The 18,831-nt window shown below is 29.4% G+C and overlaps 1 protein-coding gene across 2 annotated transcripts in view; it reads right to left on the bottom strand.

The window, feature by feature from the left end:
* The window catches only part of LOC135963776 (probable basic-leucine zipper transcription factor J), a 51,002-nt gene that overhangs the window by 26,312 nt on the left and 5,859 nt on the right, over positions 1–18,831 (bottom strand). For both annotated transcript variants that reach the window (XM_065515753.1, XM_065515752.1), the window contains exon 2: positions 8,723–9,387. In XM_065515753.1, the coding sequence (XP_065371825.1) occupies positions 8,723–8,915 (193 nt within the window). In that variant the 5' untranslated portion in view covers positions 8,916–9,387. The remainder of the gene's footprint in view (positions 1–8,722; positions 9,388–18,831) is intronic.

An 18,831-nucleotide genomic window follows, 5' to 3' on the forward strand; every position in this document is an offset into this window, starting at 1 on the left:
CTAGTTTTGATTTCAGATTTTTATACAGTTTCTAAGGTATTTAATTTCTGGTGGACTTAATTGGTTATTCTAGATTTTCATGCTTTTCGATCTAGTTTCGGAGATTTTTAATATTTTGTATTTAGATGGTGTTCAGATTTGAATACAGTTTTTGAGGTGTTTAATAATTTGATGAATAGGGGGCGGATTTTCATGCATTTATTATTGTAAAATATGCTTAAAAAAAATCAAAATATAACATAAAAATTTAAAAAATATGCACAATACTTTTGTACAGAAACATAAAATAATTAATTATGAATCGCGCAATGTTAGCAACAGTTAGGACTCTTTAAATTAGACCAATAATTAAATAGCTAAAGTTTTGAAATTATAATTATTCTTCTAAGAAAACGATGGATATATTCAGCCCATTTATGAATAAAAAATTCCGCGGGAGTTTGTTCCTCGGGAGTTTTTTCCCATTGAATTTGAATAGGAAAAATGAGAAAAGGGAAAAAACTCCCGCGGAATTTTGTGTATGTTGAGTTAAAAAATCTTTCAATAACGAAATCTCTTATAAATCGGAATTGCTATGAATATTATTAATGGTTTCGATACATTTAATGAATTTTTGATACTTTGAAAAAATCTAAATTTTTTTGAAGCTAAATGATTTGAAATGATAATTGTCAATTGCTGATAGAGAAATGAAGAACTTAATGCCAGTTTCTAGATGTCGAAAGAAGTATGTATATAATATTTAATGTTATTTCTATAACAAATTAGACAATATGTTGCCCATTGTCGACAAAAAATTATATTTTTATTAAAAACTTGGAAAACATTATTTTGCTAGAGTGCTTCTAGTTCCCCACTAGAAGTACTCAAGTGTTTCAAGGGGGAAATGTCGGTTCAGAAATTTTTTATATTATGTAAAGTATGTATGTTAAATTTAGATAATATTTTCTTAAGTACCGCTAGTATGACATTCGTTGGGGACGTCTACAGACTTGCCATACTTTCTATCGCCAAGATGCTGCAGCTTTAATCACTTAGATATTTTCAAAACGTTCGATACTTCATTCTCTTCTTTCAACACAGATTGCTTTTGTATCAGGGATCGAACTATATGTTTTGTTGTAAATGTGAATCTAATCAAATGAGTCCAATACTAATTCAGATATACTGCGAGGCTCTGTCTCCTATCTCCTTTCCTATTTCTTACTTTTCTAAGTGATATTCTCTGTCAAACTTTTGTAGATGATAGCTACATTATGACACTCGCATTTGAATATATTCCAAGCCTGGCGGAAATTGATCTTATACACCCAATTTCCATTTTGCTTCGTCCGTGTTTATAGGCGATATAAATATAAATGAATAGAATCTCTTGAAGTTCTATGCAATAGAATTGAGTGTGGAATAAACACATTTTCAAGAATTGAAAAAACTGTTTAAATTTCTCCATTTTTTAAAACTGTTCAAATATATTTTATTCAATCTGATCATCTTACTATTTACACCAGATTCACCCAACCGAAAATGTATCTTCAAAGTCTATTTTGGAGCATCTTGATCGCGTACAGGTGTTTAACGGTGATGTTATGGTCGAACTATATTGATTCATTGGAGCATGCGGATTGAGTTTCTCTGTTCTATTGATACTACAATGAAATGTATTCCGAAATGTGATGAACTTAGGGAACTTGTTTCCCAACAAGTTTGAGTAATAATCGTTACACCCGAATAATGTTGTATAGACTAGTAAGAACATTGATTGCAATTAGTCATGAAATCCAAAGAAACTTTAATTTAGCGAAAACAGTGTTCGATATTCAACGAAATTTAAAACACCCGAGTCTGGTCGAAATCTATGCGGGGTCTATATATAAGCGAATCCGAAACCCAACCTACTCTAGGAGTAGAAACTGTTGAATATATCCACAGCCTTCCTTATTATGTTATGATATACACATTATAACCTTTTACTGTAGTGCCTCTCCCCATATACATATGTATTCTTCTTCATAATCCCTATCAATTATTTCTATGGAGGGAGAGGGAGTTACGGATTGTAGCTTTTATATGAATCTGGTACTTTAAAAGTTACCAAAAGCACCAAAGTTACAATAGTAAGTATGTATTACTACATTCCAGTTTCGTGGAATTCGTTTAATTTAAAATATTTTGTTCATGTATAACAAAAGTGTTCTGAAACTTCACTTTGAAATCCCATGAACATTTTAATTTATAGAAATCCTTAATTAAAACAAATATTAACACTTGAAACGAAAAAGTATGTACTTTAATTTTGTGCCCATTCGCAGCAACTGAGTAATGAAAATAAATGGAAACAACGAAAACTATTTAAATTAAAGAATGTGGTGTTATAATTGTTGTTGTTTTTGTAGTTGTTGTGTTGACAACACAACATTATTATTGTGCTAAAACACGCAGGGACACATGTATTTTGTTATTTCTGTTCTTTTGTTGTTTTCCACAAAATGTTTTTATTCAGCTGTTGCGGCACTCCTCGATTCGACTTAAATTCAACTCCTTTTTAAAAACACAAAATGTATCTCATACTTGGCTCATGTTATTGAACCAATTGGCGCATATATACACACCTTTTTTGTTGCTTGGTGTTTGGATTTCATAGTTTCTTTCTTTTTTTTTTATTTTGTTGTCATTTTTGGGAGCAATGTCTGGAATTTAGTTTTTTTTTTTTGGTTAGAGAAGTGGCTGTTTTGTCTAGAGTTTTTAGACAGGGGGAGAATATATACGACTGAAACTATAATAAACAAAGAATTTGTAAAAATTAGAAATGCATAAGTTGTGTGTAGTATGCAGTTTATTAAGTCCCCTGGAGGCCAATAATTTTCTATAAACAATTTTTGTCGTATCTATGTTGCTGGAATATTAAATAGTGTTTTAATGGTGTGTATGAGTGTTTACATATTTAATGATATTTTTTTTTAATTTGAAAATTGTGGAAAAACAATATTATTTATTACTTACATAATATGTTAGAATACAGGGTGTTAGGTCACAAATAAATCAATTTACTTATGGCTTTAGAATTGTCTAAGACAAATTGTAAAAATAATTGCATTGATTGTCAGTTTAATAATTTGAAATGGTATTGACTACTGTACCTTTAAAGTAATAAATCATAGCACAAATTTAGGATCTAAAAGCCAACAAATGTTTAAAAGTAAGACCCAGAGTATACTTTTGACCTGCACGGAATCCGAATCTGAAGAAACTCCGTTTTTCGCCATATTCGAGACGTTACACAGAGGGATAGCTTCATACATTTTTTGGCAAAAATTATAAGGAGTGGTCGTGGACCAAACTAAAAATAAAATTTTATCAAAATCTACCACGCCCACTGCCCATACAATCCAAATAGATTTTTTCGCATAAAATTTTTCCTATCCAAGTAAAAGTCTAGAAATTCGGTACATATATTTTTTGAAGCAAAAGAAGAACGCATGCCGAGTTTCAATAAAATCGGTCACGCCCACCGCCCACGAAACTCATACATAGATATGAATTTTTTGGATATTTCGTTTATTATTCGTCAAAAAAACTTCCGAAAACTATTTTTTTAATCGAAACGAGACACTCCCAACATTCATTTTATTTTAAAAAACAGATTGGTGGATAGTGGGGCTACATTTTTTTTCCATAGAAAATCAAAAATAAAATAATTTTTAGAGACTTATAGATTTGGGCATTATTCTTAACGGTTTATGATATCCTCATATTATTAGGAAGATTAAAGTAAATTTTTGCTACCACCCTTGGAATTTACTTAAATTTTTTAAAAATAAAATAAAATTTTTTCTTAAAACTATAAATGTTATATTGGGTTCGGTTTCTATTTAAAATCGTGAAAATCTATGCAAAAATAACCAATTGGTTGACCTATATTTCGATTACTAAGTCTGCACATAAATAGTATGGTGGTTATCAAATGAAACGACGTATACAGGACCGACAATGGGTTAAATTTGAGAAAAATGTTTTAACCCTTTTATTTCACCAAAAAATTTTTGAACAAATATCTTTATACCCTTCACCATGAGTGGTAAGCGTATATATAATTTTATCATTCCCTTTGTAATTTCTACATTTTTCATTTGCGACCCCATAAGAGTATATATAACCATGTCCATCTGTCTGCCTGAATATTAAAATCAACTTTCCGTAGCCCTCAAATAACTTTCATACATGGTTCATACATCGATATTTCCGCTATAGAACTAGTTTCGGCCCACAAGTGGCTGAGATGAGCAAAAAACCACTACTATCTCGATTATCGGGAAATTGTGCGAGAATTCCCGGGAATTATTTATGTGATGTTTTTTGAACTTGACTTTCTCTAAAAGAAGCTTAGAGCTCCAAAACAAATGTAATAGGTTCATACAACAAAAAAGGTTTAACCCAAATAGACAAATAACAAGTTCTTTATTCAAAATATTCCAAAAACTCGTGAACGGGCTGTCACAGAATTCTATTCTGATCGAAAGTGGAATTATTTGATTATTTTGCATTTTCACAAAGAGTGAAACGAAATTTTTTGGAATAAAACCACCATCCACATGGAATTGGAATTTGTTTAATATTATTGGGGTTTCTTCAAATTTTAATTAACATCTTTACTTAATTTTTGATTTAAACCAATAAGCATTTTTGCTGGAATCCAAGTTGAAAGCAATTGTAGTTTAAGCCTTGAATTATAGTCAAGCAATTGAATTATAGTTGTATTACACTTTATTTCAATAGCATTATCCAGTAAAAATTAAATATAAATTCAAGCCATATGTATTTTGTTTGAAAAATATTTAAGTTTTTCAAGTATTTTTCAAGTTAAAAACGTAATTACATTTGCATTCAAATCAAATTCCAACAAAATGTTCAAGTGCTTGAATTTTGGGGGCTTTGGTGCTTATTGGGAATAAACAAAACATTGCCAATTCAAAATGAAAAAAAATAAAATATTTATTTTTGCGAATTAACAGAATTAATTGGGATCTAATGGAAATTGAACACATTCCGATACAAGTGAGAATGGTGACAGGTTTGTATATAACAAAAAGTAGAAATCGAGTCAGTTTATATCTTTATATTAAATTTTGATTGGATTTTTTATTTGTATTTAATTACATTTTAATTATTCTTAAAATTGAATAATTCGTTCTAGGCGGGAATTCCCGGGATCCCAAGAAATTTCAAAATGAATCCCGATTTCCCGGGAAATGAAAAAGTTCGGGACTACTACTGATAGATATGAAAGACCTTTCCAACGTAGCTATCAAACGTCGTTGTCAAAAAACTGGAGTAGGGTGGGTAAAAATGTTGAAAATTAAATATTCAAATGCTATAAGATATAATTAATAGCTACGACGAGGTTTTATGTAGTGCTCGACGAGAAGATTATATATATGTATTTTTCTTTGAAATCGGATAATTTTTAAAATTTAACATACCCGAGGTGTCCTACTTCGGGGACCCCTGACCCCGCACTTGGTGGGCCCATGAGGTGCAAATTCAAAACATAAACTCGACACTTCCTCTTTGTGCATGTGAAATTTCATTCAAATCGGACTAACCGTTTAGAATTTACAGATTTATTTCCCTCTTTTTTTTCTCATACCACTGTGCATCGTATATAACGCCATAGTAATTCGGACCTACAATGGGTCAAAATCGGGAAAGATATTTTTAACCCGATTTTGTCTTTAACTTGTTTTTGTTTTCAATTGTTATGAATATTTATCTTAAAATATACTTTTGTGAAGGTATATAAGATACGGCACAGTCGAATGTTTTATATTAAAGAGTAGGGACAAGAGACTACCATTTTAATGACAGTAAATGTGTTTAATTTTTAATGTTAGATCTTTTCTACTTTGTTAACTAACTATTATTTGTCATTCTATTGTTATACAACCTAAAATTTTTTTCTTAATACAAAATACCCATTGTTTATTTTTAAAACGGCCTTGAAAGGCAATTGCAAAAAATTTCCTCTAAACACTTAAATGTTTACCCGCTGCGAAATAATCGAAAATTTATTGCAATTTAGATTAATCATCGACTAAATTAAATGAAAACCTTAAATAAAATACATACGAGTATAACCTTAATAAATAAATAAATAAAACTACTTAAATACAACAAAATAAAGATGATATTGTTTTGTTTAAACATTTAAAATAAATAAATGAATAAACAAACACCATGTAAACAACAGCGTAAAGTTATTTTATTATTAAGATTTTTTGTTAAAACTAAAAAAAAATCACAAAATTAAAATGTTTAAAACATGAAACGAAACGAGAAAAAAGATGAAAATAATAAAGTTACAAGAAAACGCAATTTTAACACATTATGTTAGTATACAGTGTAAATTATGGTTTTGAAAAATGTTGCGTTTGCGTGTTGAAACTCTGGCAATTTTAAAAAGAGTTACTGCTAAAATAAAAGCGATCATAAAGTCATGGAATAATAATCATTAATCATTGTGAAAAACGGTTGATACAAAATGAAACTTAATTCGTTGAATTAAACTCTTTTTTATGTAATTTAATTCAAATAAAATAAATAGAGTGATTATAATATGTATTTGTATTGTGAGTTGAATTTATTACACTCTGCAGTTTTACTTATTCAATCGTGGTCATCATGTGCTACAGGTTGAATTTCATGAATGCGATGTAGTGAAATGCTGTCATGTGAATTTAAGTGAAGTCATAACATGATCAACTCGCTTACTTCATCAATTTCGCATTGGATGCATCATAATATTCTTCCGTTTTCCTAGAATTCGAATTCATTCTCCCAGGAATATTAAATTTTGATTTTGGTAAAAATTAACAAGTAAGAGTGCTATATTCGGCTGGGCCGAATCTTATATACCCTTCACCAAATTATACCTTAAAATTTTAAATATTTTTAGGTAAACAAAAAAAATTTTTTCGATTGTTATTTAAATTTTTAATTTTTTTTTTTTAAATTTTTTAATTTTTTTTTTTAAATTTAAAATTTTTTTTTTTAAATTTAAAAATTTTTTTTTTGTCTTTTAAATTTTTTTTGGAAAAAAAAAAATTCGGGTTAAAAAATTTTTTTTTCCGATTTTGACCCATTGTAGGTCCAACTATGGTCTTATATACGTTGCAAATGTCTTTGAAATATCTATCATTAGATATCCATATTGTCTATATTAATGCCTTAGTAATCCAGATATACATAGGTCAAAAATAGGTCAAAAATCGAGGTTGTCTTGGGGTCATCAGAAAATTGATTTCAACAGACAGACAGACAGACAGACGGTCAGACAGACAGACAGACGGACATGGCTTAATCGACTCCGCTATCTATAAGGATCCAGAATATATATACTTTATAGGGTCGGAAATGAAAAATGTAGAAATTACAAACGGAATGACAAACTTATATATACCCTTCTCACGAAGGTGAAGGGTAAAAAAAATTCTTATCAAAACTCGCTGTGTTAAATGTTATGAGCACTGATGATTAAACAGAACTCTGTTAACTCAACTGGTTTGCGTCTAGGATTATAATTTTCGAAATTTAACTTCACACACATATGTTTAGTTACTTTTTATATTCAAAATGTCCAATGAACAAACGAACATGCATTTATTATACCCTTCACCTTCGTGAGAAGTGCATAACGCATCGCAGTTTGTGTTTGTTTAAAAAAAAATATATATATATTCTGGATCCTTATAGATAGCGGAGTCGATTAAGCCATGGCCATCTGTCTGTTGAAATCAATTTTCTGAAGACCCCAGATATCTTCGGGATCCAGATCTTCAATAATTCTGTCAGACATTCTTTCGAGAAGTTTTCTATTTAAAATCTGCAAAATCGGCCCACAAATGTCTGAGATATGAGGAAAAAACCAGGACAACCTCGATTTTTTACCTATATCTGGATTACTAAGTCATTAATATAGACAATATGGATATCTAATGATAGATATTTCAAAGACCTTTGCAACGACGTATATGAGAACATAGTAAGTTGGACCTCAACTTCGGAAAAAATATTTTTTAAACCGAAAACCAAAAACAAATTTTAAAAACCAAAAAAAATTTTTTAAATTAAAAAAAAAAATTTTAAATAACAATTCGAAATTTTTTTTTTCCAAAAAATTAAAAAAACAACTTTGGAAAAAAATTGTTGTTTACCTAAAAATATTTAAAATTTGTTTTTTGAAGTATAATTTGGTGAAGAGTATATGAGATTCGGCACAGCCGATTATAGCTCTCTTACTTGTTTTTGTTATTAAATCTTAATAAATTAACATTGTTATAATATCAACACAAATATCCTATTTGAAACAATTATACAAATTATAAATTATTGGAAAAAAATATTTTACCGCGTCGAAGCCGAGAAAACTCGGCGTCAAGACAAAAATATAGTCTGCTTGCTTCTTTGCTTGCAACAGGTTTTGAAGATGTGAACGAGAAATCCAAATAAATTTGTTTCTCGATTCATGACGGATTGTTACGTCACTAAAATCGTTTTCTGTTCTGGAAAAAAATTATGCCCTTTTTCTTTCTTTTGTGTTCTTTTCTCCCTAGAAAAATAATTTTTGTTTTCTATTTCGTAGTAGGGCATCAAAAATGATTATTTTTGTACAAAAACGATTTTAACTTAACAAAATTAACTTAAAAGCATAACAATGCATAAAACTTACCAATATTATGTTGTGAACCATTGTTGCTATTAGTAGATTTAGATGTTGTTACAACACCGCCACCGCCACCACCAGCGGTACTACGTTCCACTCCGTTAATGCCATTGCCTCCTGCATTATTGCTGATACTTGTACCGGCAGTTGTTGTTGTATTATTTGAATTTGTGTTGATATCTGTTTGTGACGTTGTCATATTTTTAACTTTGTTGTATTCTGTTTTCAACTTTTTATTCGTAATTTTACACAGTCACTTTAATTGTTGTAACTTATTTTATTTTATTGTTTTTTATATTTTATTTTTTTGCAATCTAACAGAATTTTAGCTCAACTTGGCTAAAACTAGTTTTGTAATATAAGTACAAAACGGACGATACTCCGACTAATTTGTGAGTCTGAGTGTGTGTGTGTGCGTGTATTTTAGGAATGTATTTAGTTTTGTATAGTTTTAGCGTTTTATTTTTCCATTGCAGCTGCTGATACTAGTTGGAGTTACATGGGACATATAATTGCTGTTTGTTGTTTGGATGTCGCTGTTATGTCATGTACCTATGCATATTAAATGATGGTGTTGCTTTTAAAGGTTTTAGCATTTTGCATTTTATATTCTTGCCACGTCTAAGTCATTTTGCTAGGAATCTGTTTATTTTATTTCTTTGAGAATAGATCTGAAAGTAAAACGAAAAAATAATATTATTTTAGTATTAAAGTTGAAATTTTAAATAAATCTTCAAGTTTATTAATGGATACAATGTAGATGCTTATTATCTTTATTGATCTGGTCGCTGTAATTTAAATCCAAATGGGAACTCTAATCCTCAAATGTTGTTTACAGTGGTTTCACGCTTAAACGAATTCTGAGTATAACGCATACATGTTTTAAACCCATGGATTGTGTCCCTAGAGGGTAGGTAATACATTCAGACCTGACTCTTTAACATTGCGATGTCTTAGAAGGGGTAAATTGTGACAGGTCCCAGAACTAATCCAAATGCACCACAGTGGTTTAGAAACTTTGTTTTAATAATAATTCCGTATCTCGGGAACTATTGGAGATATCGTAACGAAATTTTACAAGGTTGGAGCTGTGAAATGTGTTTTCGAATGGAGGTTCACATTTTTAAAAAATATCCATTTATGCTCCGAATGAGTAGGTTATCTCATTTAGTTCATAGAGATATTTAGGTTTATTTTAATTTTGTTTGATATTTTTTTTTCGTTTTTTTAGCCACAGTTGGACATGTGAAGTGATATAGTACATATGGTGGATTTCATGTCAAGTGAACCAATATTTGAAATCGATGTCTCCCGATCATTTATTTTGATATATATCCCTCTCTCATTTCACTAAGCGACCAAAAACCTCTTAATAGAATGGACCTAAGCTTTATTTTTGGCAAAAAAAAATGGACCAATTTTGGAAAAAAATTAGATTTTGTAAAAAAAAATCAAAAATTTTATGTCTTGAGATACAAAATATTTATTTTGATAGATATCCGACTCGCATCCCACTAAGCGATCAAAAATACCTTCAAGGAAAATACATAAGCTTTCGTTTGAACAAAAATAAATAAAAAAGGGTTCATTTTGACAAAAAAAGTCAAAGTTTTTAAAGTGTTATACGGGAATACAAAATTAATATTATAGTAAGAATTGTGCTAAATTTTCCAATTATTGATAAATTCACTGACATTTATTGTTGGGGGATAAGCTAGTTCCTATGCGCATTTCACTGGTTGCTATATACAAATCAAGCTATAGAGTGAAGGAGTATTACAGACACTCAAGCTTTATTTGTAAAAATATCAAAGCTTAAACAAAACTCCAACAATAAACAGTTTTTGATTTTGCAAAAAAAGTCTATATTTTGAGTTACAAAACATTTATTTTGATAGATATCCAACTCGCATCCCACTAAGCGACCAAATAGGTCTTCAAGGTAAATATCTAAGCTTTCTTTTGAGAAAAAAAATTTCAACAATTTTTTTTGAAAGATTTAAGAAATAGCTATCTAAACTATTTGGGACACATTTTGCTAAGAACAATAGGTAATAAGATACATGGATGAGAAAAAACAGCTGCTTGGCCAAAATGTCAAATTTTGACCCCATCTAACTCAGAGATTTCTCTACCGATCTTGTTGAAAAATTTTGTAGGAATTACTATCCAATAAAACTAATTGTTAAACAAAAATGTAATTAGCTGTTTTCTTGATTGAAAATTGAAACAGAAATTGAATGCAAGTTCGTTTCAATTCTTAAAAGTGTGAGTGTTACCAATAACGATCAAAAAGCCATTTGTTTGAGACAACCAGTTAGAACTCGCTTTAAAGAACATTCGATAACAGCGGACCTGTAGCAACAACTAAGTAATCACGATCATGCGATTATATAGAATATATATAAACGTGTTTCGCAATTGCTTTTCTACCTATGTTTCCCAAAGGTTTCCCGCAAAAACTAAACAATTTCTATGAACGAAATTCGTTCTTGAGCGAACGATAATCACGTATGAACCCATCACCAACGAAGTGATCGGCACAATGTTGTCCAAGTTAATAACATCGATCGTGCGATTCAAATATATACATATATTAGTATATAAGTGTTCCAGCAAAGACTAAAGCAATGTCAACGAACAAAATTCATTCCAGAGTGAACGATGTCAAATCGAGTTGATCGTCACACTATTGTTGAAGCTATCCAGTATAGAAATTATAAAAGTTCATCGCATTTTTAACATACATAAATTCACTTCTGAAGACTCTGAGTACATGTTCTATTACAAATGCAACCGACAGATTTCAGGTATTTAATTCGGTGTTGCCATATCTTAAAGCAGAAGTAGTAACCCTCCTAAATTCTTAATGTATTTATGTAGTAAATAAAAAATAGTGTTTATAACAATACTCTTATCAACAATAAACATTTTTTTCTGTTTTCCATCTTAATGTTTTCGCGATGTGTTTATTTGTTTATCATCTCAGAAATACTATTAGCAATTTCCCTTAAACGCAACCACTTTTACTATGAGTCAGGGATGGAAAATTCCATAGTTTCATTCAATAATTCATTAGTTTTTGAAAACCAAAAGTACTGCAGCACCAAATTATCCAAATTCGATGGCTAAAGATTTGGCCAAATTGGTATAAAATTAAATTCGATCCTCAAGTACAAATCATGCCATTAGAAAGCAGTTTTAAATGTTTGCAAATATTGTTTTGGTACTGAAAATTGGGCTATATTTCCAAAGTTTGTCATGAAACAAGAATGTAAACCCAATAACATTTCTAATTTTTTCGATCTATTAAGTAATAATCTCAGAAAAAGTACTTTTAATGTTTGAGTTAAGTACCATTTCAAAATCTACATTTTCCGTTCCTGATATGTGTATGTACTTGTTTCATAAAATTGCTCGTTCACTAAATTCACTTTCAATTGCTCGAAAGTAAAAATAAATTAAAAACAAAAAAAAAAATAATACAATTCAGTTTTTTATTTTGGGAAAAACTAAAAACTGCTTAAAATGTTGAAATCTAGATATATTTTTCACATTTTGGTGTATTTTCTTGTTGTTTTCTTGTTTTGCTTAAAATGGCACATGTACGAATGTAGCATGTAGCATGTAGCATGTAGCTAAATTTAAACCTTTTGTGCACTTGGGGTCAAATTTGGAATATGTGCAGTCGAAGTTGACAGAAGAACTTGCAGTTATTTGGCAGTAGTTAGTGGTATGACTTCAGCGGATGGCAAAACATAGGTGAGGTACACCCCAAGGCATTTTGAGCCCTAACCGCGAATATAACTTAAGTACTTAAGCATGAAATGGTTCTACTCTAAAATCACAACAATACTTTGTACACCTATGAAATTTTGACAGATATGCAAGTTTATTGATCTCATTGAGAATAATATATTACATATTAGATTATAACTAAATAGAGCTTTGGTTCTGGCTGGCATAACATATTTACATCTAGTTTATTTCGTTTAATATTTATCGTACTATTGGCGGATATATTTGACCTATACATACCAATAGATTCGTATTGAAGTGCTCTTTCAGAATACATGAACTCAACTCAACAGTTAACAGTTATTTTTCAAATAAAAAATAAAAGTTCGGTTGAAACTCTTAAAAATATAGGTTCTATTAGCCATCATAAAATAAAACTCATTTGAGGAGTTTTATTTTTTTCTTTTTTTTCAGTGTCTTTTTTTTGAGTCTCTGACCAGCGGCAAGTTTTGGGTGTCATTTTACATAAAATGGAATTTAATTTCTGATGAGTTTTATTTAATGAAGGAAAATTAAAACTCCCGAACTTTTATTTTTACGTTGGAAAAATAAATGTTTTAGATGGATTTTTATTTTTAAAGCCACAAAATAACTTTATCGATATCACTTAAAACCGTTACGGTACCGGACTTTATGTGATCTTGAACACAGAGTTGGAAGTTGACATTGAAGGTTCATTATAGCCTCTCAATTAAAAATAATAACAGTACACAACAGGGTTAAAATAACGAAAACAAAAAATATATTGTTTGTACAAACTTGGCATTGTGCTTGTATATTGAATGTTAAATTTTTAACATCTGATTAAAGTACAAAAAATGTACTCAGTGCGAAAACCAAAATAAAAAAATTCCACAAAAAAAACACTATAACAAACTAGTTTTGTACATTTTTAAAATAAGTCTTGGCCAAAAGCAATAAATACTTTCATTTTACATAAAACACAACAATATACGTTGTATGTATTTGTACATATGAACAACATTACAAAAAAAGATTGAAAAATTCTCAAAATAACAAACAAGATTTCTTTAAAAATAGACGAACATCAATTATTAAGAGTGTTTAAGTAAAAGAATTTGATTTCTAAAAAAAAGAAATCTAACTAAAATGACACAAATCCATATTTTATGAAAATTTTACATAAAATGTATGAATATTTTATTTAAATTTCTTGTCGTTTTCTTTCAAATAAGTATGTATTTGGTGCTTTAACTTGTATGACAGCAAATATTCGCAATTACTTCAACAAAAAAAAAAGATTGCAATCTTATCTACGAAAAAATAAAAACAATAATATGTACTATAAAAAGAAAACTAATTCTGTAGCACACACAAAATAAATATTCGTACAATACATATTACGCAAAACCACGACTTTCTGTACTAATTAAATAAACGTGAACTTGATAAACACACAAAAAAATTTATAATCTTTTTGGGAATTATTTTTGTTTCACAAGCATTTTTGGTTAATGACTTTACAAATCTCCTAAGTATAAATTTAATTTTGTTTTTCAACTTCCATTAAGTTTTAGATTTCGTTACTTTTTTGAAATTCTTTTTTGTTGACGTTGCTTGGCAACTTGTTTGCATAACGCTTTTTGTTTAAATACAAAATTTTGTAAACAATACATATTTCTAATATCTTGTTTTTAAGATTTGTTTGTTTATTTATAAATTCTTAACTCTTAACTATCTTTTAGAAAAATATTGCACTGCAATTATGCAATCATCAATTAAAATTGTTGACTAATTGAAAACTTTTCAAATAGTTTCATAACTTAGTACACTCATATACATATATGTATATGGTCAATTCACAAGGTCTCTTACCATGTCATATTGTCATAATCCTAAAATATTACTACTCTGTATGCTAGTTTATTGTGTTATCGTAACCAATCAGCAGAGACTTGCGCCGAATGCCTAAGAGTCGTGATATATTAGGACATTATGACAATATGACTAATAAGAGACCTTGTGAATTGACCAATAAAATAGAGCATTTTATTAAAAATACAGCATGCCAAAAAAGAATGAAAATCTATTATAAAAAGTAATAATCTCATTAAAAGTAAATAAAATAAATAATAAATAAAATGTGTTAAATCCAAAGTCATCAGAGCACTCATTAAAAACTGAAAATATTTTACCCTTAAAAATCTTATATTACGAAAATGTTCGAAATTGTGTGCGAAATACATTGTAATTCGAAATAATTTCCTTAAGAATCGAAAAACCAAAAGAATTTAAAACTATGTTTTATCTTTCCCGTTTGCAAACTTAGCAAATTTACATTATCTGTCAAAATTTTATAGTAGTACACTATGGAATACAACTGTCAAGTATGGGCCGCTGCTTCAAACTCTTTTCTGGGATTATCGGTGACAGTTGGTCGCAGTATAGTCCAACTATACTGATTCACTGCAGCACCATCACAATGTGGGTTGTGTGGAACTTGTTGCTGATATCCGCAGATTTTTACGCTATACACGTTTTTCATGTCACGTTACCTATTAGGTAAATTTAACGGCGCAATGATCCAGGGGCGGCGCTATGGGGGCTCAAATTAGGGTACCTTCGACAAGTAAAATTTTTAAACACATGCAATTTTTGTGTTTCCCAACCGATTTCAATGATTTTTATATGCTTCCGAGATATAGGCATTTCAAAATTGAAATTTTAAAATTTTTCCATACCTTGGTCCGCTTTTTTCAAAATATAGATCGGATTTTTAGACCTAATTTTGTTTGTTGGTTAGACAACTAAAATACAAATAACATACAAAAGATTTCAGAGCAATATCAATTATGGATCCAAAAATAAACGATTTTCAATTTAAGTATTCAAAAAATAGTTGATTTTTGCTGTTTTTTGGGCGAAAAGGTGACTTAACTCTTTTTTTATTAGAAATAAACTTTTTTTAAGAACATATAACAATTTTATATTTTCTTGATGTGTTCCTTATTTATTCCCAAAGTATTTTCCCTGTCCAGAAGGAAATGTGGAACCCATGGGCAAAATTGTAAAAAATACAATTTTTGGGATTTTTTCTCCAATTTTTAGGAATTACGGGATTGCCAGTGACCTTTTGACAATTTTTTTACATTTTGTTATTTCGAATGACAATTTAAAAAAACGCTGAAAATTTCATTGAGTTTTGTTAATAAATAAAGATTTTATTAATTGTGAATAAATTCAAAAATAATTCATCGATTTTTATGATCGATATCTCATTTTGTTCCAATTACATGTGGCTTTGCGATAAAGCAATAAATTTAAACAATTTCTGCCGTTTTCAATTTTTCATGATTTTTTTAAAACAAAAAATTGGATATTTTTACATAAAAAATATATTTTTTGCTTCAATTTGTTATTATAACTCCGAAACTACTGAGCCGATTAAAACGCAATATATGTATGTTGTCCTGTGTAATGATCCGTACGCCGTTCTACATTACTTGCGATATCTTGCATGAATCGGATTTTGTCTGTTCCATAAAGTCGAACTAGTGCAAGGTAGTATGAAAATATTTTAAAATTTCTTTAAAATATCGATAATAGCAATTTTTAAATTATGTGGTTTCCAAAGCGAAACAATAATTTCAAATAATACTACTCATTGATAATTACTAAGCAGAAAAATATTGAAATTATCTCTTTAAAATTTTCGCTTTAGACATAATCTCTAACTGAAAGCCAAATTTATTTAACAATGTTGCAAACAGGTGATCATTTAGATCATGTAATTATCATGTCAAACATAAAATCTTTAAAATGCACATACAAATATTTACACTTAATCTTTTGTGCATTCAATATACAAAGGTGTGCTATGTATGTACGCATGGAAGTGACATTATTTTACAACTTCACTTTGTATATTTAATTGTATTTGACAGTCGTTATATACATTTTGTAGTAAGTATCTGGTCTTTCATTCTTGCATTTGGTGGTTATTCTTGTTATTTTCCCAATGCATTGTCATGCACTGAGCAGTGAGAAAGAAGTGAGCGAAGTAAAATGATTGTGTGCATTTAACACCTTTGAAAGAAAAGTATCCTCAAAATGTCTAAATGCATTAATGTATCTACGGTTATTTAGCTGAATTTCTTATGTGTATTTGTTAGAACCACTTTGTATGTGGCCGTCTGTGTGGTTAACTAGCATTTGTACGAGTATTTATTTACCTACTTATAAAATACTTTCTACAAATAAACTATGACAAATTTTAACGAGTTATTTTAAAATCTGTACTACAAAGTAAATAGTTAGTAGTATTTGTGTGTATAAAATAAAATAAAACAACTAAAACTAGTTTTGAAAACGGCATAACTTTGACTTTGAATTGCACAGATACACACTAATAACAAAAAGTCAAACAAAAAAAGATTGTTCGTCGAATAAATTTTAGACGCATTAAGTAGTTAGATTCTTTTTTCTATGTTGTTTTTGTTGAAAGATTTTCCATCAATCTGACTGGAGGGGGAATTCTCACTTTGAAAAGAAAGTAACAGGTAGCAGTGAAAAATAACACAAATGTCATACTTGAGCATAAAAAATGAATGAAACTACTAAATAAATATTAATCGGTTTATAAGCACGCAAAAGAGAATTAAAACTAAATATCTAAATACATGTTTATATAAGTATACAAGGCTGTATATAAAATTATATAGTTTATAGTTGGTGAAAAATGAAACAGTAATTATTTGGCCCAGGTTTGTCCAACATTTAGTTTTCAGGTTTTTTAATATGCCCTATTAAGTTAATATTACAAACTCTTGCATATGCTAGTCGTCGATATGTTGATGATGTAACACTCAGAAGACTGAGTGTTGGCATATTAAGGTTCAGAATCTCTATTGTACTCTTTAGGTTTGGGTTTTGGGTTTTTTCCCATAGGATTGTAGAGTTCTGCCAGTGTCTGATATGTTCATTTATTGTACACTCCTTAGTTCATCCTTCAACCTTGGGAATGGTTCGGCATTTTCCAGAGTGAGGGTATCCAAACGTAATCCTATCCTGATAACTTGTCCGCCTTCTCGTTTATAATGATGCCACGGCTTGGGACCCAAATTATATCAAGATTTTCGCAATCATTCCTGCATTGTAAAAATTTAACTCTTAGGGTTTTAGTAACCACTTGAAAATGCGAGAAATGGAGCTTTGTTTAGGGTTCCTATTCGGGAAAAATTTACCGGGAATTCCATTACAGCACAGGGGGTTATTATGTAACTGCTTTCGAAAAGAAATTCGTTCGAATTTATATGCTTTCTACATTGTATTTCGAAAGTGTTTCGTTTCGAATGGAATTACATAATAACCCCCCAGATTCATTTTGATTTGTTGCCAATCGATTATTAATAGATTTTCTAGTTGTGGTAACCGAATAATTCGATTGATTTTTCCTGAATAGGAACCCTTTTATCCATCATCTTCAAACATTTAATGTCCTACGTAATCACCATGATTTCAGCCTAAAAAATAGTATTTGCACAATTCTTGAAACACAGTACCAAAATAAAACTGTAAATTTTCAAAGACAATAAAAACTAAATACTGTAACCGAACTTGTTTTAATATAAACACATTAATAAGAGACACGTTTACGAACTAATTAAAATTAAAATGTCACTCATTCTGTTTTTCGTTATTTAGTTATTCAATATTTTTGTGTTGGGACACCGGTGTCCCCGTGGTCGTCGAAGGGTTAATGTGTCTATGATATAAAATGAAATACGAGTGGATCGAGATATTAATTTAGCGCCAAAATCCTTTGGATATTTTACTACACTAACCCAATGCTAATATTCTTCATTGGAATAGTCTATCATACCCCAATTATAGCAGCACAAAAAAATATAAAACATACTAATTTATTTGAAAATAAAATTAAAAGTGAAATTTGCACTGTAGACTCGTTGCTTCCTAATTGGCACTTTCAACACTTTTAATTTTGGCAATGATTTGGATCAACAAATTGAACATTACCACTAGAGTGAGTATGAATTTTAATATTGTTAAACAATATTTAACCCTATAATCGTTTTATTCGCAATACTAAACACTTTTATTGCCTTCATATAAATTAAAGATTGGACATGACAGATTAATTTTGTTAAGCCTATCATTTATGCTTTATTATTATAATTACAAGACTTGAAAACTTAATTCAAATTGTAGATAAGATTATACATAGATGAAATCTCAGATAAAGAACGGTTAAATTAGATTATGTTTTCAACAAAGAAAATATTAAAGAAAAAGAAAAACGTTAGTTTGTTTTTTCTTATTTTCAATTTAAAGTAAAA

This window comes from Calliphora vicina, chromosome 1 (genome assembly GCF_958450345.1).
Source record: "Calliphora vicina chromosome 1, idCalVici1.1, whole genome shotgun sequence".
In the NCBI taxonomy this organism is placed as follows: domain Eukaryota; kingdom Metazoa; phylum Arthropoda; class Insecta; order Diptera; family Calliphoridae; genus Calliphora; species Calliphora vicina.